This window comes from Diceros bicornis, chromosome 24 (genome assembly GCF_020826845.1).
Source record: "Diceros bicornis minor isolate mBicDic1 chromosome 24, mDicBic1.mat.cur, whole genome shotgun sequence".
NCBI lineage: Eukaryota > Metazoa > Chordata > Mammalia > Perissodactyla > Rhinocerotidae > Diceros > Diceros bicornis.
The window spans coordinates 16,856,193-16,883,538 of record NC_080763.1 but is presented as its reverse complement, the minus strand read 5'-3'; the positions used below and the strand labels follow the sequence as shown (position 1 = coordinate 16,883,538).

At 42.4% G+C, this 27,346-nt stretch overlaps 1 protein-coding gene across 6 annotated transcripts in view; it reads right to left on the bottom strand.

The window, feature by feature from the left end:
* RAD51B (RAD51 paralog B) overlaps positions 1–27,346 on the bottom strand; it is a 648,418-nt gene that overhangs the window by 226,117 nt on the left and 394,955 nt on the right. For all 6 annotated transcript variants that reach the window (XM_058567173.1, XM_058567174.1, XM_058567172.1 and 3 more), the window contains exon 8: positions 6,115–6,211. In XM_058567173.1, the coding sequence (XP_058423156.1) occupies positions 6,115–6,211 (97 nt within the window). The remainder of the gene's footprint in view (positions 1–6,114; positions 6,212–27,346) is intronic.

Sequence of the window (27,346 nt, the reverse complement as noted above, 5' to 3'; positions counted from 1 at the left end):
CAAACGTGTCTCTCTCTGGCCAAGTATCACTAGCAAAACAGAGCTCCTGACCAAGAAGTACTTCCTGGTGGTTGACTTCAACGTTCCCTTTCTCCTTTGATCCCTCAGCTGTGACTCTATTGCCCCGGGGCCTCCCTGCTGAAACTCCTCAACAAGCCCTTCTCCCTTTTGAGATTTACAGCTTTCAGACATGTGTAGGCTGTGCCCATCCCCTTTCAGCTCTAGTCGCTCCCACTTCACATAATATTTAGGCTTTCTTTAGCTAAACACCACAGGTTTTTGGTGCTTTTCATCTTTTTCTATAAATTAGGTCTTTCATGGCATCTGAACAGTTGCTGGAAGTAATATATACCCAGCTTAGTGCCATGGATTCTTGAAAACTAGGGAGAGTGGAGTGTGGGTATGTGTGTGTCCCCTTGTGAATAGAAGCATGTGAAGTTATGTGTGTTGATATACGTCTGTGGCTTTAGAATCAAAAATTGAAAGGTCACCGAGACACTTAAACATTTTTATCCAAAACTCACTCCTAAGAGGCAGCAGTGTCCAAATCTAGGATTTCACAGGAGGGGCTCTGACTTCTGTTCCCGGCACACTACCTCTCACTCACTGTGTGGCCTTTGAGCAATTCCCTTCTCTCCTTCATGCTTCAGTTGCTTGAGGTGGATTAAGTGATTCATCATTTTAAGACATTTTAAAATACTATGGAAATGCTAATGTTAACAATGTTGATCACAGTTGTTAATATTAACTTGGCAGTCACATGGTGACACTTTATGTTTTCAAAGCACTAATTATAGTCAACCTGCACCATACCCCTGAGAGGTGGATTTTTGAAGCTGCTCCACCCATATTCAGTTGTACATGGTCAAACCAGTGAACATGTAGTTTGGGGTTGGGCTGTGGAGGACCTTGGAGCTCAAGTGTGGAGAGAGTTCTGCTAACTTGACCAACTCAGCCCAAAGTTTGTGGTTAATGGATTACAAATTTGGGTAATGCTGGACAATAAATTACAACTACAATAATAAAGCTGAAAGGAGACACAATTTAAGCAGAAACTCCAGTGTTTTTTATCGGAAATGAAAGAAACCATTGATCATAGCAACTGTCTGAGATTAGCAGGGAGCCACATTTTCAAACATCCTGCAGTAAATCCAGAGCAGATCCAGCTGGAAAGCAAGAGTGGAAATAAAACTTGAAAATTCATACCATGCTTTGAAGTCTGCTTTTTTCACAACCTTGAGTCCCTGATTTGCCCCAACCATTCTGAGCTGTTCTTACTTGTTGAATTTATTTTAAAAGAGACACAAGCCACGTACTTGCATATAATCTTTCAAATGGACTCCAGCTTTTTGCAGGGATGGTTTGTTAGAGAATATGAATCCCCAAATACTTTCTTGTCCACATGAAATCAGCCATCAATTCAACCGAAATAAAAAGGCTTCCAATACTAAAACTAGAAACCATTCTTGGTTCTAGTAAGTACTGCTTTTCCTCTTGTGTCCTTTTGTTGACCCATCCATGAACTTGTAATTTTTAGTTTTTAAGTGCTATTATCTACCAAAAACTATTAATGCAGATAAAAGTACCCTAACATGCCAGATGCTGGGAATGCCAGGATGGCAGCCTAATAATGTCTTCCTTTCCAGGAAGCCAACTGGGGCTCCTGAAATGGGCTGTGTCACCACACCGAAGTAACTGCTATCCCATTAAATCATCAGAGGAAAGAAAGCCAATGGTCTAGGTTGAGCAGAGCATCAATCTTGCACAGGGCCGCCTGTCCCCTGTATGTCAATCTCACCTACCAACTATGCCTAGGTAGATAGGGGCTTAGCAAGTTCTTCTGCTCAAATCACAGGTGACTTCAGAATAGGATACAGTGTCTTAGGCCAGCTAAACTAATAGATCCTTTCTCTACTGATCACTACGGGGAAAAGGGATGTTCCCTATAACTCAGATCCAATAATCCTTAGTATCTTCTATGACTACCAGGCAGTACTGGCAAGGGTATCTAAGAAACATGTCCTTGGCCACAGAACAGTCACAATAATCAAGTCGACAACCAGTCACTAAACTCTGTAATAACCTAGATGCCTGAGTTTCTGTCAACAAAACAAAAAACTAAAGAAGAAAATACTTTGACTCACAGAACCTGGTAGAGAACACTGTAGATTATAAAACCAAAAATCCTAATTTCTGCCCTTAGGTTCACAGTATAACTGGTCAATTTGCATAAGTCTTGAAAGTTTCATTCTCCCACCTGAATGAAATAATGTTTGTGAAAGGCAAGCTGAAAATTGACAAGCACACTGCACATATGAGGAGTTAACTAAATAGGGAAAATTCAATTTGCCCTCTCATTCCTTCTCAAGACACAGAGCCATGGGGCAAGAGCAAAGCTGGGAGAGCCGTTGGTCTTTGGGGTCCACTTATCCCTTCTTTGGCTCTCCTGCCTGGGCGCTAGATAATTCAGAGTGGAATGAAACCTCAATGAAGGGAATCACACCGTGGACCCAAGCAGTGAACATGGGTCTACATAATCCAAGCAACAACTCAACCACAAATTTAATAAGGAAAAAACCCAGCAACACAAAAACAAAGAACTCTCAACTTTACAAACACTGGGAGGGCAACAGCTGGTCAGCCGAGATTAAAGGAGCGTGAGAGAGCGCCTCCCCATCTCCTGACTTCTCCTCCCCCCTAGAGGTCCCTGCAGCTAGGCAGGCTCGCTTTTTTTATAGCCCTGTGTAGATGACCTTGTTCCAGCTAAGATAGGGGCTCTTTTGATCTCAGCAGGGGGATGCTCTGGGCCTGCAGCTGGCAGATATTAATAGTACAGGATCCACTGGGGTGGAAGAGATCTCTCAGTTGGGCCAGGTCACTTGAATTCCCTGCTCTGCGTCAGAGCAGAAGGGATTTCATTTCCCCGAATCAGCCCCTGCTGGGTACTTCTCTCAGGTCAACTCAGATCATTTTATCGCTGGCTGCTCTGGGCCGCTTGTTCTCACCCCACAACTGTTTTCAAGCGAGCACCGTTTAAGCAGTGTCCTCTTCTCTGCAGCTGAAATCTATTACAAGACAGGGTGGACCCTGAGCTCACCCCATCACAGTGTGTTTCTCACTCTCACTGGTTTGCACACATTACTTCTTGTGTACACACTTGTGTGGGAGAGAGGCAGAGAGGGCAAGAGACAGACAGACAAGACCTGAAGTGTTTACAGAGTGAGCAAGAGACAGCAATATGGGGAGAGGAGGCTGTTACAGGTATGCTAAAGTATCAGGGCTAAGATTTCTGAAGATCCTTTCTATTACGTTTAATCTAGGACCATAGGTCATTCTTCCTACTCTATAAATCAGGATTTTAAAACCCCATCAATGAGTGAACCCTCCTGATCTTCAGACCCACATCATGATCTTACAATGCTAGAGCTGGAAGAGACTTTAGCAATCTCATATTCATCTAACTTGTCATTTAGCAGAAAAAAACTGAGGCCCAAAGTGATTAAAAGACCTGCCCAAGATCACAGAGCTAATAACACAATGGCAAAGCTGATACAACAAATGCTTGGAACAACAACAAAGCAATTGATACATATTAATCATAGTAACAATAATAACCATTGCAATGATCTGAAGATGTATAAATGTTCTAAGAAATTTGTCCATTTTAATTCACTGGTAAGGAACTTCATTACAGACTTAGGGAAAAATATTTCTATAGCTTTTTTACCTGCTCAGGTATGTAAGGAAAAGATCTAGAAAAATCCATTGTTTCCATTCTCCCTTAGATTTCATAATAAGAAAAAGGTGTCTAAGGATGAGCTGGTAACTCTCCTCTTGCCATGAACACCACATTTCCTTGAAGTGGTTATACTGGAGCCCCAAAGCAATTTCCTCTGTATCTGTTTTATTCCTCTTCTTTGCTTAAGATTAACCAGGAAGCCAAGACAAAGCAAAGTAGTATTACTTATTGGTATTCAAATAAGGAAACAAGCTCAGGAAACATTCCTCAGAGCTAAATAAATATGTGTGTGTGTGAAATAATTATAATAACAATTTTTAATGATGTTTGTTCATAGGTGCTTTATGTGATTCTCATGGTTACTGTTCTTACAAAGTATTTACTATGATATTCATTCAGCATTTATTTACAGCCTACTATGTGCCTAGAACTTTGCTAGTCACTCAGGCACAACAAAGATACAAAAAGAAGACAACTTAGCTAGTGTCTTTAAAAAATCTGCCCATCGAGTTGGGAAACCATGAAAAGTTAAATTAATTTTTCTAGACCTTTTCTTTATATAGCTGAGCAGGTCGAGGGGCCACAGAGGAGGAAGAGAGAGTGAGACCAATGTGGACTGGAACAGGCAAGGAGGTTTTGTGGAAGAGGTGGTCTTTAAATAAACCTCGAAGGAGTGGGAGGATTTGGGAAGAAAAGAAGTGATAGAAGTGAAAGAGGGAAATGCTATTCTAGATAGGGGGAGCTGTCTCTGCAGAGGCTTGGAGGCAGGAGGGGAAAGCAGCAGGCAGAAAGGCAGCACGCTTGGTGTAGGAGCTTTACCAGAGGTATTGGTAAGAACTGAGGTTGAACAGGAGGGAAAGGACAGACTACGAAGAGTTAAGAAGCATCAACTTTATCTAGTGGTGTTTTGGAAACTGATCCGTGCAAAAGAAAAGAAAAAAACCTGATTTTTAACATTTGCTGATTTCCATGGTGTAAATACTTCCACCCTGGCTGATTTCAAGCTAACAAACCACAAATTCCTGAATATTTTAAAGTTGGCTTATTGATTTTAGCCCATTCTCAGAAAATGGGCTGAAACAATTCCAAGATTTCTGAGCATAAGAGTGACATGGTCAAAGGAAGCCAGGTAGGGAAAGTTCAGTTTGGTAGTGGCAGAATGGAAATGGTAGAGGCTTGTGTTGAGAAAGCTACTTTGGAATTTATTAAAATAATCTAATTGTGAGTTTAATAAGTCAGCTGATCACAATACAAATTACAAAAAAGAGGGGACAGAGGAAAGATATGTTTGGAAAGAAGCACTAAGAAGCCTTGATGATGAAAGAAGTGTAAGGAGGGAGGAACAATAAATGATTCAAGTTTTCAGTCCAGGTGACAGGGAGTGGTAATGTATCACTGAATGTGGAAATCGGGTACACAGAGCATTTTCTACTTTTCACTAATAAGTATTAGTTTTCACTCTGAAAAACACCACCGAGAAGCAAGAGAGACAGGGGTGTGGTCCTTGCAATTTTTGAGTCCATAAACGAAGGTTGATCCATGGAAAACCACCTAGGCAGTGAGGAGCCTTCCTAGGCCTAGAAGATCCATATATTCTATCATGAATAGTTCTCAGAAAATGGAAAGTGCAGAGGGGCCTCGAGCAGCTATGCACATCTATCCAGGCCTACAACATTCTGCCCTGAAAGAAGTTAGACTACAACTAGCAGAACTCAGAAATGTCAAGTAAGAAATTTCAATAAAACCAGAAACCACCAACAGGCTCAGTGGTGTAATTCCCCTCGCTACGTAAACCAGAGCCAGCCTGACCTTTGCTCACATTTGAGGGTGGAGAAAATTTTTCAGATTTACCAACGTGGAGAGTTTTTCTTAATCTTTCTGTAAAGCTGATTGGGAATGCCACATCTCCGGCACATGATACTGGCCTATGCTTTAAGCCAGTCCAAACGTACCCAGCACAAATAAAGGCTAAATTGCTATGAGACCACTGGTAAAGCCAACCTTTGGGCATTAGTATCAAAAGCAGTCATTTAGTAGTTCACCAGCCCTCATACTAAGGACTCAACCTACAGAGGAGCAACAGGCCTCCAGATGGAGGTGACGGATGCTTGTAAGGATGACTCACTCAGGTGAAAAAGCTCACTTATAGAGACAGGGCAAGAGACTCTCCAAATGTAAGAGGATCAAATGTAAGACTCTCCAAATGTAAGGGATCAGATGCTGGGAAAGGTGGTCAAGCTGAAATCCCCAGGCTCCGGCTGGGTTCACTGGTCAGGGCCTGTTGGCTGTGTCTCCCAGCTCTCAACAGGAGGCAGAGAGCCTGTGGGGCTGCACGTCAGTGTCAAGTTTCAGCCCCTCTAGGACAGATCTCTTACCTTCAGACTGGGACAAATCATCAGCTGGAGACACCAGGTCTGCCTGAGAAGCTAGGGCTCCGCTCAGATGGGTTGTAATTTGATTCGTCAAGATAACCTGTGAACAGACAGAGAGAAGGTGGGGGCAGGGAGAAGAGAGAAGACCAAATTAATTATTAGAGCTATCAAAAGACAGACTGTGGTTTAGGGGAAGGCTGATAAGCACACAGGTAGGAAAACCCCAGCTCTGACTTGCATCAATTTTATCTTTAGGCCAGAAGAGCTGGGAAAGCCTATAGGTCATTTAAAACAGAGAAAACTGAGGAAACAGGCTGACTTTTTTTCAGAGCTTAAACCACTAATCAATTCTTCCTAAATGCTAAGTAAATTGGGACTGAGAGGTGTTGTCATAGTAGCCAAATAACAGAAGGCTAAGCAGAGAATTAAGATGCCTATGTACACATTTTATCAAACTAATTTTTCAGATTACATCCCCAACCCAAGATATTGCTAATGCTGAATAAAAGAATAATTTAAAATTTGGATATCTGTGGCTTCTTCCCTTGTTAACTGAAAAGTCAGAGTTTTATTTCCAAATTTGTGAAATTGGAATAAGATTCGTCTCTAAAAGAATAACACTCTTCTTTTAAATTAGTCGAATTCTAACAAAAAAATCCCAAAGTCTCACTATGTATTTAAAACACAAAATACTATAATCCTACCTATACAAAATGAAGTTCATAACACTTAAAATTCCTAAAAAGGATTAGAAAATTACCTAATTCAGGTGGTCCATTGCCATACAATATTTTCACATTTGGTTTAGTCAAGAACCTATTCTTGGGCCGGCCCCGTGGCTTAGAGGTTGAGTGCGCGCGCTCCTCTGCTGGCGGCCCGGGGTTCAGATCCCGGGATCGCACCGACGCGCCGCTTCTCCGGCCATGCTGAGGCCGCGTCCCACATACAGCAACTAGAAGGATGTGCAGCTATGACAGACAACTATCTACTGGGGCGTTGGGGGAAAAATAAATAAATAAAATCTTTAAAAAAAAAAAAAAAAAAAAAAGAACCTATTCTTTTCCTTAAAAATCCTCATTTATAACGTTTACTCTATTGTTTAGAAATATAAAGGAAGAATAAAATACAGATTCTCTCCTGGAAAATTGCAACATGACTAACAGCAATCATTTCCCAAGGTTTGGGTGTTCCCACCTTGGATAGAACCCGTGAGCATCGGCCGGCCCTGTGGCTTAGCGGTTAAGTGCGCACGCTCCGCTGCTGGCAACAGGGTTAGGATCCCGGCGCGCACCGACGCACCGCTTCTCTGGCCATGCTGAGGCCGCGTCCCACATACAGCAACTAGAAGGCTGTGCAACTATGACATACAACTATCTACTGGGGCTTTGGGGGAAAAAATTAAATTAAAAAAAAAAAAAAAAGAAAAGAACCTGTGAGCATCTTGATCCCTTGGAGGGAACATCCCTTCTGAAAAGGGTACTAGGCATTTAGTACCCAGAATATGCATCTGGCTGCACTGTCTTGGTCTGTCCAAAGGGTTAGCTATGGTTTTATTACCACCTTGATTTGAACGGAAATGGAAATCACCTCCATTCTCTATTATCCAGCTTTTCAGCCACACCTTTGTCGCTGTCTCTCGAATGGACCAGTGACACGTTATAAATCCTATACTAATGGCAGCTTAATTGAGGGTGAGAGGAGAGCATGATGGCAAGGTCAGGTAGAGAAACGAAGTACTCGATTAGCAAAGACAACCTCTCCAAGGTCTCTGTGTGTCAACTAGGCTTGTGAGTTTCCAGCTGCTTTGCAGTGATGATCAGATATTACAGCATCCCGCTGCCTATTTGCTAATCTTCTGCCCCATATTCATTTGTATTGCTATTTTCATCTGGACTGGTAAGAATCACATGTGATATGTCTTCAGTTAAAATGGCTTTACATGGTCAAACAACAGCCTGCTCTTTTAAGAAACACATCATTCATATCCAGGAGCATGAATAAGGAATTATGTTCATTTCTCTCTTTATAATCTAAGATATGGGATTTGGAGTTCAATAAAACGGAGTTCAAATTCTGACTCTGACACTGTGAACCTTGGGCAAGTTACTAAAACCTTTGAGCTTCATTTGTTCACAGGTGAAGTAACACCTATCTTATAGAATTGTTATGAGAATTAAATGAGATAATCAATGTAAGATACTTAACATAGTGTCTGGTACATAATAAATATTCAATAAATGGAAGCCATGGTTATTATTTCCTTCAGAATGATGCTACATAGGTTAATAAATTAGTATATGCCACATGCATCAATTGGATCTAATAATAGAACACTCAATCACAATTTTCTACATCAGGATATACTTCAATACTTGATCATTTCTACCAATCTTGGTCCTTCTTAAGTTTTACTTAATTGTGAGGAATTTGTATAAAAATTTTAGTAAGAAAAAGACAGTAATTATTTAAAGCAAGGCCAATAAGATATTGGAAATGTTCTGAAAATATTATGTGCTTTATCTACCAATAAAGAAAATAATGTATCTGTCTGTCCTAGTTAATAAAAGAAAAAGGGAAGCTTCTGAGAGAGCTAAATAGGTAAGCTCTATATTTTAGCGGATTCTTCTAGAAGATGCCTTAGTGAAAATGAACATAACTCTAATGATATAGTAACAATAATGAGCAAAAGAAATTATTGAATACCTACCATGCAAAGCATGTCACCACGCACACAGGGGGAAATGAGAGGTAAAGCACTGTGTGTCTTCTCTAGAAACTTGTAAGTTAAAGATAAGGCATTTACTAAAATGTTCAGACCCCTTTTTCTCAATTTTATTATTATTTCACTGGTCCTATAATGGGAGCTTGTACTGAGATGATGGTTTTATTGTACAGAACTAATAAAATGATGCCCTGCAGAGCCTAAAACCAAACTACAGATGTACCTCAAAAGATATCCACCCCATTTCCACTTCCAATGGAAAAGGAGATGGAGAAGAAAACATTTTCACTCTCTAATGGCAGGAGAACAAGCTCCTGCGTGGTTTTGCTAACAATTCTCTCCCTTTTTATTATGAGTCTGAAAGCCAAATCACGGAAGGGATACACAGCAACCAAACTCAGGGGGTTGCTAATCACACCATCTTACGGAATTGTTGTGGTTTTCTAAATCCCTGTTCAGCAAAATGATAGAATGGAAACATTTCCAAATAGCATTGATTACAAATAATCACAACTTGGGCAGAAAGCTATAGATGTGTTGTCTTCTGAGGCAATCTGGAGACTTGAAAACTAGTCTTAAAATAACATAAAATATTATTACAAATTATAACAGAGTCTTATATCTGGTTTCTGAAAATGAGTTCTGACTGACACTTCAGAGCGGCTTTCCTGCTGCTTGGCTCCATTGGAAAGACTGGGGCACTAAATTTGTGCAAGAGCAGTTTGCACAGTGATTAGGGTGAGGGCTCTGGAGTCAGATCTGAGTTCAGATCCTGGGTTCTACCACTTACTAGCCATGTGACATCAGGCAAGTTTCATAACCTCTCTGGGAATGATAATACTTAACTCACAGGGTTTTGATTAGATTGGATAATGCATACAAAGCCCTTAGCATAGTGCCTGCCCAACGCTAAACCCTTAAATGTTAGCCCCCATCAGTGTCTTTAGTTCTCCTTTGCTGATTTGTACTTTGCTCATTTAGATAGAAAACTCACACCTGATTCCCTTTTGTACAGCATATAGCCCACTGCTGACAAAGAACAATATTTGCTGTTGAATATGTTCAAAAAAGCAGTAAAAATTTAATTGAAAGTGCATCCGCTATTTTGCCATTTCTCTAAAAGTATACTTATTTAAAACATACAACATACCCCCACTACCATCAATCACAAGTCCAAAGGCCACAGTGGGACTCTGAGACTAAGGGGAAGATATATATTTTTTTGATGGTCATGATTAGATCTGAAGCCAGGAGGAGACGGAATCCAGCTTAAAGTTTACTCTTCAGGCAGGAGAACACCACCCACCTACTGGGGGGAATAGGACGCCCTGTAAGCTGTATAAAGGAAGTATTGTGTCCACTCAACTTTATACATGAAAAGACCGCTTACTCCCAGGGCTTCTGTACACTGCTCTACACTGCCCTCTTGGTTGTAGGATGCTGCAGGTACACTTGAATCGGAAACGGCTCCTCATATCATGTTACAGAGACTTGAGTCTCATTTTCAGTGCTCCTCTTCCACGGCAAAATGAGGGGGGGATTTTTCTCCCTTCAAAGACCATGCACCTGGGTTCTAAGTTTTCCCATGCACTATCTAGCTTCTCTAAATGCATCCCACTTGACCCTTCTGTGTACTGTAGTTCAACACCTATGCTCAGTTTAAGCGAACAACTAAGCTCTCTCAAGAAGAAGAAACTTCAGTGTACGATTCATAAATAATCCAATAGGTCCTGCTTTCACTGAGAGCAGGACTTATATCATAAGCTAGAGAAAAGAGATGGACAGACAGGAACCAGGCAAAGACCAGATGAACTGGTAAAGCAGACAGGTGGGAATGAATGCCATTTTGGTACAAGGCAGAGGATCCGGAGGATGAAAAACCAACCAACACACAAACAAAAATACGTGACTCATTTCCACTAAGTATCAAAAAGGTAGCTTAAGAGAGAAAATACCTGGAGACAAAAGGGTAGGAGCAGAATAAGTTGGTTAGAGGAACCATCAGCCCCACGGCTCATAGGACTGGTAAGCTGGAGTCCACTGACCAATTGAGATTGACTCTCCACTAGTCTCTGTGTTCAGTGTGGACCACCTGCCTTCAGCTGACCCATCTTTCTTCAGCTAGGCTATGATCAGACTACATCTAGGCTATACCCACATCCCAATCATGCCTCCTACTCCTGGTCCAGAATACATTCTGCCTTAAGGGGCCACTGTATGTGTCTAGTCTTATCTACCTTACATTGAAGTATTATAGAAGTATCTTTGCTGGGGCCTCCATGAGTAGCCACTTAGTATATTCAAGTCCACTGTGAGTACTGGAAAATGGTGGACCATAGAGAAAATGAGACAGCCCTGGAGAAATCAGAGTGGGAAGTGTCAGGCCTAAAGGCACAGACTTTAATGCAAAAATCTCCTTTTATTTGATTCTTGGAAGGTGACAGAGAAGAGGGAGTTTGTGGTCAGCGATGGATAGAATAGGTTGGAATGGTATATCTGGCCCTTTCTAGTCAGTGGAAGAGATATTCATGGTCAGCAAACCAATTACAATATTTACAAATCAGATTTTTTTAAGGACCTAAGAATATAGCACATGCTCTTATTCAGCTTTCTGTGGGGGCACGTGAAAAGCAAATTTTGTAGGAATCTCTACCTTCTACAGAGTGAGCTAGAATCACCTGCCTGAGATCAACAGTCAGATAAGAAGAGGGTGTTCAGGCCTCCCTGCCCACTCTCCCTCCTAAGGCAGCGCTGGACAGAGGAGAGGAGAGAGAGGAATTCAGCCCAGATCCCTGGACGGGTGAATTCTCCAGGCCTTGACATCCTGGTCTAGAGAATTTGATCTATAAAAGTAATGAACACAGGGATGTAACGTCCAGAAGTACATTAAAAGATTATCAAAATGCTACATTGTAACAAGCCAATCTTGTGACAAGCATCCTTTTGGACTCTGATGATAATAAATAACCATAAGTCAAATAGGTAAATAGCTTCAGCTTTTATGCAAATGTCAAGCATTTGAGGCAACCCTAGCCGAATTCTGCCAATCTTTTTGGTGGTTTTCAGTGGCCCCAGATGCATGCGGCTTGTCATATCTGAAGCCCACAGGAGGCCTGGAAACCAAAGCTCTTCATGGAATTCACGTCTATGTGCAACCGAGTTTAAGGGGTCGGCGGGGCAAGAGGAATCGTCAGGCAACCTCAGGCATCTTGGGGGCATTTCTACGCCCATAAAAACACCCACTTCCTCCTCTCAACCACTCCCTGCCAGAGACCTGCCACAATCTGACACAGAGAATCAGAGAAGTTTCAAAATCATTTTAACTGGGCCTGTAGAGCTAGGTGCAGGGACTGTCCTGATACTTACAGCTCCCAAGCAGACAGGCAGTCAGCTGGATAACCTGGCCAGCCAGAGAAAGGGCCTCATCTGAGGGACAGAGAGAGACTGTGGGGGCTGGCTCTGCTCACAAACCTCCTGCCTGCCCCTGAATCTACTACTCTCAAAATCACAGGGCTCTGCTTTTTATCAGCTCTGAAGGCATAGTTAATTTTTTCTCTTTTTGTATTAAAAATGATCTGTCTGCTTAAGGTACACTTTCAACAAATGTTGGTATCTAAAACTTTTGGTATCTAAAATGATCCCAATTGCCAGTTATGACAGGGATTGAGCCTCTCTATCCAAGCAGAGGCCTTGGATAACTCAGAAATTCTGAGTTTTAATCCTGGCTCTGTTGAATGCCTTGCTTTTAAGGAGACAGGCTGGAATTTTCCTGTGTGAAATTGTTAAGGTTCATTGAGTCTTTTCATCACCAAGGCTTGAGAGAAAGGCCCTGGAGTGGTTTTCACCATACTCTCCTCTTGCTTCCCAACCATGACGGTATCTGCCTCCAACCCATCTGCTGTATAGGAGCTGAGAGAGAGAAACAGGAGCTGGGGAGGCGGGATGGGGAGGGCAGGTAAGAGGTAGAGGGAGAAAGGTGGGAGGGGTGTCCTGGGTACAGTACAGGAATAGGGTAAGTCCCCCCAAAAGCAGGTCTAGAGCAGACTCAACCCCTCCCCTGACAATTCCCCATCCCACTCCCTTCCTGTCACTTCCAGCTTTGAAAAGAGATATCCAATATTTGTTGTGAGGAAAGTCAGATCAAATATTTTCGAGTTTGAGCGTCACAAATCTGGTTTTGCTATTCACTGGCTTAGTTTTGCCAAGATTTGGAAAATTATAAATCATTCCACTATGAAAAAGAAAAATCATTTTTCTTTAGTTTCAGCCCAGAGAATATCAACTGTCAGTTTAGAATAAAGAACTGATAAAGTTTTAGTATTCCAGCCTGTTATTTCCATCTTGCAGGTCTGCATGACAATTGTTTTCTGGGAAAATCTGAAAGGCTGTGGGGGATTTTCCTTTCGAAATATTTGTGGTAAAAGGACCAAACTTCAATTTGGCTTGAAGAAAACACTTGTGGGAGTCAGGCAGCCTGCCTTTAATTTCTGGCTCTGTCACTAACCTGCTGTGCAATTCTGGGAAATGCCCCTAACCTCTCTGTACCTAAAAGTGTTGAGTCCACAAAAGATATGAAGAAAATGAATGTATTATGACTGTAAATGTGGCAGAAGGCTTTGAAAAATGTTACATTTCAATTCGCATTAGTACTAGTGTTGTACTTAAAATGCCACCATTACCCTTGATTCCCATGGTCTCCAACCTTAAGAAATCCATGCTACACAGAACCAACGGGCAGAGGCTGAGGAACAGAGGAGGGAAAAAAGAATGAGGGAGACAACTTTAAATAATTTTGTGTTTACAGTGAGAATACTTTCAACTTTGATAAAATTCACACCTCTTACTACCGAGGTGCAGGAAAAAAAATCTCTTTTGTAGATTTCACTGTGAAATTCACAGACAAAGCCAGAGAAATCCTCTACCTCCTAGGAGAGCCCCTAAAGAAGACATTGGCTCAATGAGACAACACAGATGGAGGAAGAGAAAAGAACCTTCTCAACTTTGCATAAACACACACTCACTCACTCACAAAGGGATTGATAATAATACTGCTTCCACCTCATTTTAGCCATCTCCTTGACCACTGAGTTCTCAGGAAATGCATTGAGGTAGAACTGTGTCTGCCATTTGGCCAAAGTAAATGTACAAGAAAACCGTGCGGCCCTGTAGGACGGCCTTCTCCTCAGCCTACTTCTCCTGGGTTGCACAGGCAAGGGGATGCGGTGGAAACCCTGGGCCGGCAGCTGGTGTCGTAGATGTAGGCGTGAAGAGCTCCAGTTCCACTGTCGGCACGCTGTTCCACGGGCCCCGATGGGGCTGAGGTTAACACGTGTTGATTCCGGGTCTCAGATGGGGCGACAGTTGTAATGAGGCCACAAACAGCAGGCTGGTGTGCTGTTTCCACCTTCAGCTCAACCTCGGCGGCATCCTGTCAGTGATCTTGGGCCCAGGGCAGGAAACAACACGCACTATTGGTGAACTACAACAGTGCACTCACAGTGGCTTCAAATGGTACATTTGCCAACTGTGTGCAATTTTGCAGTTAGCATGGGACCCAAAAGTCTCTGGCCAGCCCGGGCTTGGAAAAGAACAGGGCCAATTGTCGGAAGACTCTCAGGTTCACGGATGTGGAAGAAACCTCCCTCCCAGCCTTCCCTGTACTATACACTTCCTGTGGCTGAGGCGCTTGTTCGTGAGGTTTGTTTGGTTGTCTTCGCCCACTCCCTTGCTGCCCACCAAGCCCCACAGAAAGGCAGGGGAGGTGAATTTCCAGCAGCCCCCGAGTTTCTGCTGACCTTTTTAGGTGTTTTTGTTACTTGATGGTGCTTTCTATTCACGTGTACGCCTGGGCTCTGGGGATTCCCCTTCCTTTGATTTGCAAGGAGGATTAGAAAGACACAGCTTTGTGATCAGTCCAACCAACACAGACGGCTGCTATTAACTGGTTTCCCTTCCTTAGACTCGTTTGAAACCAAGAACAGTTCTGTTGAGTCACTTGCTCCCCAGGGGTCTGAAAATACAGCTCTTGGGGGAGTCCAGCCTGATAAACATCGACTTTGTCTTCTCCAGGCCCAGCCACTCTTATGGTGGCTTATAGTGGAGAGGACCTGAAGCTCAGAGGGTCTCTGGTCTCATCCAGCCTCTGAGAAACCTCCAAAGGGAGATGAGCCAACACTGATCTGACTCCTTGTATCTCTATGCCGTCAAGGCAAATGGCATCCTAACCAAGGACTCTCCAAACTCAGTAACTGGATGCGTGCATCCAATTCTATCTCCAGAGGAAATCTGTGGCATAAAATGGGAGCAAAGGTCACTCCCTGCCTATCCAAAAGGAGGTCAAAAGTTTTGCCTAGGAACAAATTTCTAAGGCAGCAGCCTCATCAGATATGCTTTCGAAAAAAACTATTTGTTTGATGTCCTCAAGGAAGGGATATTGTGTAAGGTGTTATTTAAAAAAAGGCGGGGAGGGGTTGGGAGCTGAAGCAATGCTGTCTGTGTCCATACTTAAATAAATGACATCAATATAGACAAACAATAATAACCTACAATTAAACAGAGTCAACATCAGAGAGATACAAGAAGAATAGGCCCAGAACAAATATATAAAAATGGCTAAATATTTACATGGTAAGTAGGGGCAGGCTTCCGTCCATGGCAATGCCTTTGGAGTGGAGATCTTCCATCATGGTCACCAATAAGCCAACTCCCAATCATGTGCTATAGGCCCATAAAACAGATATCCTGGCCAAGGGCAGATCATACTCAAGACACAAGCCCTAATGCCAGATGACAATAAGTTTTTCATCTCCCATACCCACTCTGGTGGCTTGGAAATGGCCACCTGGAGCACTGCCCCAAGAGGAAACGTGAGGTTGTGTCAGGCCTCTGAGTTGCTAGAGGGGATGGTGAGGTACGTGTGCTGCTAACCTTTCCCAATATGATTGCACATGAGTGCTATCTTGCAATTTTTCCTCCCTCATTTGCAGTTGGCTATCTTGTTCACCTCTCATCTGATATCATTAATAAGAATAATGACACCACCTTACACATGTATGATGCTGCATATTTTTCTGAGTATGTTCACAGAATGGTCTTAGCTGATCCTCACTGCCCTGTGAGGGAATCTGGAAGAGCACTGGAGCAGCTGTTGTGTGTTAGAAGGGCGGGCTCTGGAGTCAGACTCCTCGGTTGCCATCTCAGCTCCACCACCTACTAGCTGTATAATTTCAGGTAGATGACTTAATCGCTCTATGCCTCCAACTGTGCCTCCAAGCACTTAAGACAGTGCCTAATACCTAGCAGGTGGCTAACAAATATTAGCTTTTTACTAATTATTCAATCCACTTCAGTTTTTCCAGTGGGAAAACTGAGGCTTGTGACATTCTAGTCTATCTCGGTGTTTCTCATGGTTCACTCACTCTGGCTCTCATACCCATCCCAAGCGTCCCAGTCTGAAATGTCCTCCCTTACTCTTCTTTAAGTTTCCATCTTTCTGGGGCCAGTTCAAATCCCACCTCTTCCATGAAATCTTTCCTAACTTTGCTAGCTGCAAGTGATCTCTCAGTTCTTAACACTCCCACTTTAGAATCAGTACCAAGTAATTGAGTACAAGAATTCTTCTCTAATTATGTCATGTGTGTTATTCTTATCTCTCTACCAACAGTGTAAATGTTCGGAGACTTTGTGTGTTTCTGCATCCCTGTCCCCATTTACAGGAGGGAGAGGAGAAGGGAGGACACTAAGGTTTCTTGAGCACTTCCTGTGTATCAGACCCTGCACCTAGTGCTTCACATATGTTAGCTCATTTCATCCTCACACTCCAGTCAGGCAAACATCACTATTCTAGTTTTGAAGATGAGGAAACTGAGGTTCAGAGAAGTTGAGCCATTTTCTGCGACCAAAGAGCCAGCACGTGGAAGAGCCAGTTCCAACCAGGTCCGTCTGGCCCTCTAGCCTATGCGCGTTCTACCACACGAAAGGTTCTCAGCATGAAAACTCACAGCCTCGGGGATATTTGTTGGTTAATTTCTTCAGAGCAAGGCACTTGCTGATATTGGATGGACTAAGTCTCACGTTGTTCAATGCAAAATCATGTGTAAAAGGAAGCTCTACAAAATGTTTACGAACCAGACAAACTTTTAGTAGCAAGATGAAATCAATCGACTGTTAGAATGCTGTTTGATAGATTTGGAAACACTGAGTCTTCAGGCCGGGGAGGAATCATGCTCCAGCAGATATGGCAAAAGAAAGGATGCAGACTCTTGGATTCTATTTCTGTCTTGGCCACTAACCACTCTGTTAATATTTTCACTTCTGCTAAAATGTGATGACAAGAGTTTCAGAAGAAAGGTTGCCACATAAGAGCAGAATAAGAACAGGCAGTTAGCTGGTTAAATGTGGTAGAGCCACAAACAAAACTGGGTTCTGGAACAGGAGTTCACAGTTGGGACAAATTCCACTTGAGCATTTGTCTTTCCAGCTTCACTTGAACTCATAGAGACCAGCACTGGGTATGAAGGAATCCTTAAATATAAATGATAATAGTATATATGTTTTTAAATACCCTATAAGGGCTGTCTTTAGTTTACTCAGGATCCATGTAAACCATTCAAGAAGTTTGTTTTTGTTTTCCTACTGTAAATGATGTTGCATTATTTTCAGGCAGGTTACTCCATACAATGGTGGTGATAATAAGAAAAAACTGACTCTTAATATGTTTGGTAATCAATTCATGAAATGTATTAGTGCCTCTGCATTCTCATGGAGGTTCTGGCCTTACGGAGAAGGTACAGCTGGGATGGAGTTGGTATGCGCAGAGGTTTGTTCTTGGTCTTTGAAGTCATTCAGCCAAGAGGGTAGGCCTGAAGGACTGCTGACCTAGGCAGGTTTCTGGCTATTCCTGCAATCCTATAAGGTGAATCACAATCCCTTTGAAAAAAAGGGACACAGGACCTGTGGGTGGTGGCTATCCATTTCCACATATCTAAAGTCTCACTGAATTCAGAATCCTGGAGCTGTGAGGGCAAGTCTTGTGGAAGACTTCCTGTTGCCATCAAGGCCTGGAAAGGGATCACTACTGACAACAGATGCCCAGCTGCCTTGGTATGAGAGGACAGCAAGCTCTTTTCTGTCTGGTTATTTATAACACAGTGTTCCTTCCCATGGACTCCTCCTGCCCTCCCCAGGACCACACTGAAATGACTAAATCTGCCTGTCGCTCCAGTGAATCCAGTCAAATAAATAAGTCAGTTCTCTTTAAGTTTGTGGTCTCAACTCCTTGTTGGTTTATTGCAAAATTAAAGGGCATAGAGAGTAGAGCCATCAATCAGTAACCAGCAAAGGAACAAGCTCTTTGTAGAATGTACTGAGAAGCAGGAAAGAAGAAGAAAAAAATGCAAAGAAACCTCATGAAATGGTCATTTGCTAGGAGAACAGAGAAAAAAAAATCCGTATTTCACATGCAGCATCATTTAGGAAAAGTCTTATTAAAGGTTTCCTATCTCGCCAGGAGAGCAAGCACAGGAACGCAAACAAAAATCCCGCAAAATGATCTGCCATTTATTAGTGCTGGTTTCTTGTGGGTTTCACTGTATTCCATAGACACAGCCAGAGATCACAGGGCCAAGGGGCTGGATCAGTGACTCAGCAGCCTCAGGACCAGGGGAAGGAGATGAAATACCACTATAGTTTATTATAAAACAAACAAACAAAGGTAACTGGCTCCCTTGGCCCTTTACCCCAAGGTGACCTGCCCCCAGCACCCTATTATTTAAAGTAAAGGCACCTAGTGCCATGCCTTATTTGGAATTTTTAATAAATGCTATTTGATGAGGGTAAAAACTAAAGAGCAATATATAGTCTAGGGGAAGAAAACTAACACTGAGTACCCACTGGGTGCCAAACACCATGCTCAACACCTTATTTACATAACCTCCTTTAATCCTCATTGCAATCCTGTGAGGCAGGTGACATTATTCTTCCACTTTAAGGATAAACGTACTCAGTGACTTGCCTAGCTTGCAGCAAGCAGCCATGTCTATGAGATTCCAAAATCACTTTTTTCAACCAGATACACCATGTTCAAGCACGGTACCAGGAAAACTATTGTGGCATTCTAAATCCTGCTGGAAGAAATTAAACAGGTACAACTGGAAATAGCACCATGATAACTCATCAGCCCTATATCTATCCTATTTTCTACTCCAGATACGTTCCTTCTCTAGACAACTAGTATTCTTGACCATTTCATAGGAGAGGAAAGCAAGGTGCCAAGAGGTGTAGGGAATTACTCACACTAGTAAGCAGAAGAGCCATTAGACCACAACATGGCTCTGACGGTCACACGTGGCAAGATGTAGCCTTTGAAATAACTTGGGAATGGGGAAGAATTCTTTATATTGCTTTAGAATAGTGAAGGTGTTACATATATACATATATATACATATTACACATACATGTACAAATATAAAATCTAATCTGAACCTCCTTATCATATAGTGATAAGGTAGGTATTACATCTCTTTCTACATCAGAGAGGAAAAGTGAGTAGCCTAAAGTTTACAGCATATAAATGGACCCAAACCCAGGTCTAGTGACCCCAGATCCCATGCTTTTTACACTCCTTGATCCTGAAGGGCAGTGCACCTCTCAGAGAGGGGCAGACTGATGGTAAGGGAATAACCCCCATGAGAAAGCTGGGTCTCACTGTCTTTCTGTAACAAGGACAAGTTGGTGGTGAAGCTGTGGTACCCAATGCCATGGGATCTTGGCTTCACTTCTTTTCTCTACAGAGGTGACTATCAATAGTGTTAGAACGTCTGTGCTCTCTCTGAGGGTGGTCTTCCATTACTAATGTGAAGCTCGTTGTAAGTACTGCTTATGGTTTATTAGAAGTGGTCCCATTCTTTAATTCAGCCAAGGAGTTCCCAAGAGAGGATAGTGGAAGCAAGAAGTGAGAGAAAGCCATATGTGGGACTAGGTAGGTTCAGGGCAAGACTGCAAGGATGTTAAAGAGTAAAGTGTATATTTAGGGCTTCCCTCCCCAACCCCCACCATCTTCTCTCTGCCTTGAGCACCCCATGGGCTTTGTAGACTCACCCTTCCCAGCACAGTTAGAGCGGAACTCCTCCCAGACCTCCTTTCCCTGGCCAGCGCTAGCTTGAAGGGCTTTGAGAGCTCAAGACCCCATCCCTGTACCACTACCATTACTCATAAATCTACATAGTCCTTTCTCCCCTTCCGTCTTTGTAATGAACTAAACCTTAAATAAGTCTTAGGTGACTTTTGCTACAGATCTTCATGTTACCAGGAGGGCCCCTAGTGACATACCAGTTGCTCTGAAGCAGTGACTCTGAAGTGGTAGAGGTGCGTCTTGAATCTAGTCTTCTGACTCCAAATTCCACGTTAATTCCTCTACACATTCTTTTCCTCCCTCTTCTGAAATAGAAAATCTGGTTCTACATCTGACTGACAGATTCCCCTATAGATATTTGAAGCATAGTCGAAATATAAGCTCAATATATGACAAAATAAAATTACTCAAGTAATTTATTTAATTATTAAAATTTAAAATGTTAATAAAATATTTATTAAATACTAACTATGGTCAAAACAAAGATAAGACTGATAAGACTGATATTTTTCTGCTAAAAAGGAGAAGTAACACGAGTATGTGAATAAACTACAATGAAAGGGAGCATATTATCCTTGTCATAAGAAGGATGAAGAGAGAGAGTTACAGGAGTCTAGAAGATGGGAAGAGATGACTTCTCACTGGGGGACTCATGGAAAGTGTCATTTGAGCTGGGCCTTGAAAGAAAGGCATAATTTGGTCATTGAGAGTTATGAGGAAGGTCATTCCAAATGTCAGAAGAGGCCCCAATATTATAAGAATTTGGATCTGCAGAGTATTTCAGAGGAGGACGTTAAACTCTAGAATACTAGAAGTCACTAAAAAGGTAACCAATCTATATTTTTCTACAATGACAGATCAGGCATTTATACCAGGAATTCATCTGTCTCTAAAAGGAGGTCTTTGAGAAGCATGGAAACAGGCCCCTCAGCCAAGAGACACTGGAAAGGACTTCCCCTCTTCATGCAGAGTCTCATGTCTGTATATCCCCACCTTTCATGAAGGAGATGCAAGGCATCTCCATAGTTCCATCCTGCCACTGACGTTGGTTCCTACGGGACAGGTTCTTGCAGTGAAAAAAAAAAAGTCAGTTGAGAGAGTCAAGGGTTTCTGCATGTGTGTTTCAAACTATAAAGCTAAGTTTCAAACTGTATTTAGAAGTTCAATTCTGTTAAAACACATCAAAGGGTACCAGGCCCCATTACAGAGAAAAAGGAAAAGCCCTAATTCATATGCAACAGGGTTTAGGAAAAATCTTTATGAAAGACTTCTTAGCAAACCAGGAGAGTGAAAACTAAAACAAAAACAACAACCAAAAAGTCCTCAAATGACTGTGTGTCATCAGTGCCCATCTTGGTAGCTTCTTCCAGTTCCCTCACAGGCAGAAAGACCCCATTAGACTTCAGAGTTTTCCTACTCTGGAGAAACGAGGCATTACAAGCCAAGGCAGATTCCTCTGATTTCCACTTCTTGAAATAAAAAAGTCTATTTTTTTTCTGCCAGTTACTTTTCTTTCTTTCTTTCTTTCTTTTTTTTTGTGAGGAAGATCAGCCCTGAGCTAACATCCATGCTAATCCTCCTCTTTTTGCTGAGGAAGACCGGCTCTGAGCTAACATCTATTGCCAATCCTCCTCCTTTTTTTTTTTCCCCCAAAGCCCCAGTAGATAGTTGCATGTCATAGCTGCACATCCTTCTAGTTGCTGTATGTGGGACGTGGCCTCAGCATCGCCGGAGAAGCGGTGTGTCGGTGCGTGCCCAGAATCCGAACCCCGGGCCGCCAGTAGCAGAGTGCGCACACTTAGCCGCTAAGCCACGGGGCCCGCCCCGCCAGTTACTTTTCAACATGACTGACAAGAAAGCTTTCCACTATTCTGTTTATGTTTTCTAAGCCAACAGCAAAGCTCAACCAGAGGTTCAAATAAAAATGTTAATCAATACAACATATAAGCATATTACTTTCACGTAAATTCAGTCAGTTATTTGGTCACACATGGAGGTCACAGAGAAGTCCCCCGACCCCAACTCAGACTTGGAAACAAGGAAAATAAAATGGCCGTCTGGGGTTCAACTAAGTAATTAGCACCTGTTGGCTCAGAACAGAATCACACAACGAAAGGATAGAATATGTGCCCCTAAAAATAATGGATCTAGGTAATGATCATCAATGGATGAACATTAAGTGAACCATTAGGTGGAAAGTTGATAGGGAACTTGGCAATGGAATTATCAGGCTACCATCATCTGAAGCCACTGATCAATTTAATCACCATTAAAGATGGTACAACCAGACGTGATTGCCTTACGACATGACAAAATAGGAAATACCACCTATAGAACATTTTTGCCTAAAAAAATCTAATAACCACTAGTTCATGGGATACAGAAGAACAAGTTAAACGACACCATGAGGAAACCATCAGCCAAACCTACAATGTGTGGCATTCTACATTCAACTTCTCCAACAAATCAATGTCACAAATAAAGGAGGGGAGGAACTGGTATAGAATAAAAAGAAAGTAAGGGATATAACAACCAAAATACAATTTGTGGACCTTATTCAAACTAGCCAACTGTAAAAGGACATCTTTGAGATAATCAGGGAAATTTGAATATGGGCTGAGTATTAGACGATATTAATGAATTGTTAATTTTGCTAGGTGGGATGAAGGCACGGCAGTTATGGTTTCAAATGCCCTTATCAATTTAAAGATGAAGGGTGGGTAGAGAAATATGTTCCAGAAAGAAAGAAAACATAATCATGGTACATTTAGTAGCTTGCCATGAATACTTACAATGGCACAATAATGTAAATGATAAATATAGTTTTAACTAAATATTAAGATATAATCACACTGGAAAGAAGGGGAAGAGTGAAACTGAAAGGGAGAGCAGTCTGAGCGCTCAGTGGTCATCATCCATAGAAGTCACCTTCAATAGAAAAATTAAGCAACAGCAATTCAAGCATATCGTTTAGAAATACGGAGGTAACTAGCAGAATCAACAACTCAATGATTTGAAAGTGGCTGCTTCCCGAGAGTAAGAATCAAAGGGGAGAGGAAGGGAAATGCTGTTTTTTCAATTTAAGTATTATATGATTATTAGATTTGTAAAACAATGTATGTTATACTTTGATGAAAAATAAAATTTAAATTAAAAAATACATCAAAAGGATGTGAAGAGGAAGTTTTTCAGCCAAAAAATTAATATAAAGGATAGTCAGAGAGGCAAATGATGGCAGTGCTGATTCCAAACCCGACTAGGGCTGCCAGGGAGTGGGTGTGACTCAGGTGAGCACCCGGATCACCTGACAGGTAGATCTGGGCTGTGAAGACAGATGCAGCAGGCTAGCAGGGCCTGATGCTATAAACATCTGAATCACTTAACTCCCTTATTACCAATTCTGTACTTTCCAGGTAACTTTCTAATAATTTGATTTCTCATTTAAGTTGCCTTGAGGGGGAAATGTGCTGGTTAGACAGGTGTGCCTATCCAATGCACAGAACAGCTTTGTTTTTCATTGTGAATTAATAATTTGGAATTCTGCTCTCATAGCTCAGTCTGGTCTGTGAACTGAGACCACGAATAGCGTGAGGTCCACCTGAGTGTGATAAGCTCAGGGTCAAAACTTGGGCCCAGGCCAGATCACCGGGTTAAACACACCTTACAAGGCTTCCTGACTTCGGCTAGTGGCCTCCTCCCAGGAGCTGCCCTAACCTCTGGGTCCTCCCCACATTGCTGTGAGCACTTTCACAACAACCCAGGTAATCCCTATTATTTCCCTATATTGCACTAAATAATAAACTGCATCTGACCACTTCTAGGAGGACACTGTGGACACCTGTGGCTCTTTTCAAGCAAAGACATTCTTCACCAGGTGCTTTCATGACCCTTCAGGACACTATGGGCAGAAGCTGAGGTTCCAGAACTTTCAAAATATAGAAAGTGTTCACAAACTTAAAAGATTACAGTAGTGGAATATTTCTTTTATAAAGAAACATAATAATAAAAATTATTGTGTGCTTTTAAAGTGCCCTTTACATGTAATAGCTCATTCAATCCTTGCAGAACCCTGTGGTGTAGGGCCAATCTACTTTTTATTTCTATTTATTTAGCAAGGTGGAGAATAAGGTACAGTGAGGTTGAATAATTTGGTCAGGGTCACATGGCAAGACGCAGCATGGATTCACACCTGGGCCGTACAGTTGGAAGGTCTGGTTGACGTGAAGTGTCTTGCTGAGATTCACACAGTAACTGAGGAGGAGAGCTAGGAGGAGGTATCTTTCAGAGAAGGAAGTGGAAGCCAATGGAACCCTTAAGCCATCACAATCTCCCAAAACACAGCTACTGGAACCATTACCCGTGAAGGGGCTGACTGAACACCCATGTTATATAAAGTCCCCTCCATGATCACCTGGTGGAGCAGAGAGCCCCCGGAGCAACGTAATCCAAAAATTCAACAATAATCCTTGAAATCACAACAGAACTGTCTGATTACAGGACAAAGAAAGGAGTATGCCACATAAAAAGTGTCTGCTGTTCCGTTTTCAAGTTGAAACAAATATCTCACCAAGATAACAGGCATTTGCTTTACTCCTTCGGAGAAGGGAGGATGCAAAGAAAACGGCGACATAATTTAGGAGGTTCCCAGAGTTTTAACAATATTGTTCTTTTCTCAAACCCACCACTTACTGCGCAGTTACTATGTGCGAGCAGTGAGGCTAACTTTACAAACATTATCATCATTATCCTCAAAATAGCTCAGGTTAGGGGCTCCCTTACTCTGAGCTAGTCAGTCTGCTAAGCACTTCATGTAGGTTACTTACTTTAATCCTGACCACTGTCCTATGAGGCAGGCCAGAGTATTATATCCATTTTACAGGTGAAGAAAGTGAGCTTAGAGAGTTTGTAAAAATGGTACAAGAAAATGGGAGAGCCAGAATTTGAAGCTAAAGCCCAGACCCCAGAGCTACCGGAATGCAAAGGCTTGTGTCTAAACCACCAAGCTATATGCTTATCTCTTTTGATCTTTACAACACACCTTCAAAGTTAGTGCTATAATCCTTATCTTACAGATGAGGAAACTGGGGCTCAGAGAGGTTAAATCACTTTCTGAAGACGCACAGCTGGTAAGTGGCAAAGCTGGGATTCAGATCCAGGATCATCTGACACCAAAGCGCAAGCTCTCCATCACTACACAACATTCTCTCTCCTTCCACTGGGAGGTCAGCTCATCATTCCGGAAATATTTATCAAGGGCTTAGCTACGCACCAGGCACTCTTCTAGGCACTGAGGATACAATGTGAACAGAACAGCTAGAAATCCTTGCCCTATGGAGTCTGTATTCTAGCAGCAGGAAGCAGCCAATGAACATAATAAGTGGCAAGTGATATAGTATGTCAAAAAGTGATCATTTCTATGGGAAACAAACAAACTGGAGCAGGGGGATTTAGTATAAGCTATGAAAACAGGTTGCACTTTTAAACAGAGTGGGCAAAAGAAGCTTCATGGAAAAGGAAGAAAATGAATACAGACTTCAAGGAGCTGAGGGCAGCAGGCACGTGGATCTCAGTCAGTTCTGGAACTCCTCACCAGAAATCTTTTAAGAGAAATCCTCTAACCCTTTAACATCTTCTCCCATGTGGAAATACCAAGGAAGCAGAAAAGTTAAAAAGCCAAGGGCTTTGGCTTTGCCACCTAACTTGCCAAAAATGTATACTCCAAGGTGACAAGAAAGTATGCACACAGCTCACCCACCATTACAGATGGAAATGGTAACATTGGGTGTCTATACCTAGGCGAGGGGGGAAAAAAGTGCTAAATATTTTACCTATCAAGAATTAGCTCCCCCTCAAAAAAAAACAAACAGCTAATTTTAAAAATAAAAATCAATCTTTTTCTAAAAAACAAAGAATTACCTCCCAAAGTAAGCAGCCTTCCACAGGCAATCTGGGTGATGTCTTCATCAAGCTCGATCTACAGACATTAGCATTACACAACTATTCCCATAAAACTGCTCTGCATAGAGCCAAAGACTGGCTGAACCCCTGCGACCCAAACGTGATATCTCCAGAAAAACCAATAAGGCGAGCTTTATTACACTCTCCGTGAGTACATAAGGCCTCAGCCATCATGCTGGAAGAGCTCATTACCCTGCAAGGGGCATCCCAGAGTTCAGCCTATGACTGTGGGAAGTTACAGAGATAATCTCTTAATCCAAATAAAAAAGAATTCTTCCACTAGGAAAATCCTGAGAACCCATCCCTCCACTCCAGACTTGCTAATAAGGAAGCGCTAAAGCGAGGCACTGAATTTTGGTACTTGGCCTCCTCTGTGAATGGTCCCTGGTTGAACGATCTTCCCCTTCCAGTTCCCAAGCACATTTCTTTGGCCATATCTGAGGATCCAGCAATATATATCCTATAGGGCCTCTCCTGGATTGGGCTAGATCTCAGGGCACCTCACAAAGGAAGGGGACTGAAGAAGCAGTTTAGTAATGGAAGTTAAGGTTGAAAAGTTACCACCAGAGTTAATGTTAGTAAAGTCTTATACATTATTTGAAATTTATTTCTAGTTTTGATTTACTTGTTGACCAACGGAAAAAGAGAGTGGTTCTAAAATAGCTGTTTTCATCTGGCAGCTGTGCGTGACCAGAAACTTCAGATCAAGTGGGCAGGTAAACCCAGGGCCCTGATCCAAGGCCTGTGCTCTAGCATTAGATCACACTGCTTTTCATCATGCAGGTTCTGAAAAATAAATGAAAGAGAAACAGAGAGAGAGAGAGAAGGAATAGCCGAGAGAAGGAAATGACTTCAGATTCCATCCCTCACTGAGTGTACGTTGTATGTTTACCAAGCACCCACTGGGTGACAGGCCTTGTTCTAAGTTCCAGAGCAATAAGAGAGATCAGGACTAGTGAAGCCTCTGTCTGCCTGTGGAGTGAGTGCACACACTAGTCAAGGTCCAACAACATACCAGGAAACCAGGAGATGAGCCAGAGAATTTCAGATACGATGAGTGACATGAGGAAAGAAAATGTTGCGTGCGGGGCTGCTGATAAGAGGGTCAAGGAAGGCCTGTCCGAGAGGGGACATTTGGGCTGAGATCTGAGTGACAACTGTGGGGTGGCACAGAGTTCAGGGCAGAGAGTCCCAGGCAGAAGAGACGAGTATTAAGGTCCTGAGGCAGGGGTGCTCTAAGAACCCAAAGAAGACCCACGTGGCTAGAGGTCAGTGAGAGTCAGAGAGGTGGGCAGGGCCTACCGAGTCAGGCAGCATCTTGGAGACCAGCACAAAGGCTTCAGCTTTGGTTTTAAGGGTGATGGGAGGCCACTGGTGGGTTTAAAGTAGGAGATTGATATGATCTGATTTATGTTTTAAAACGT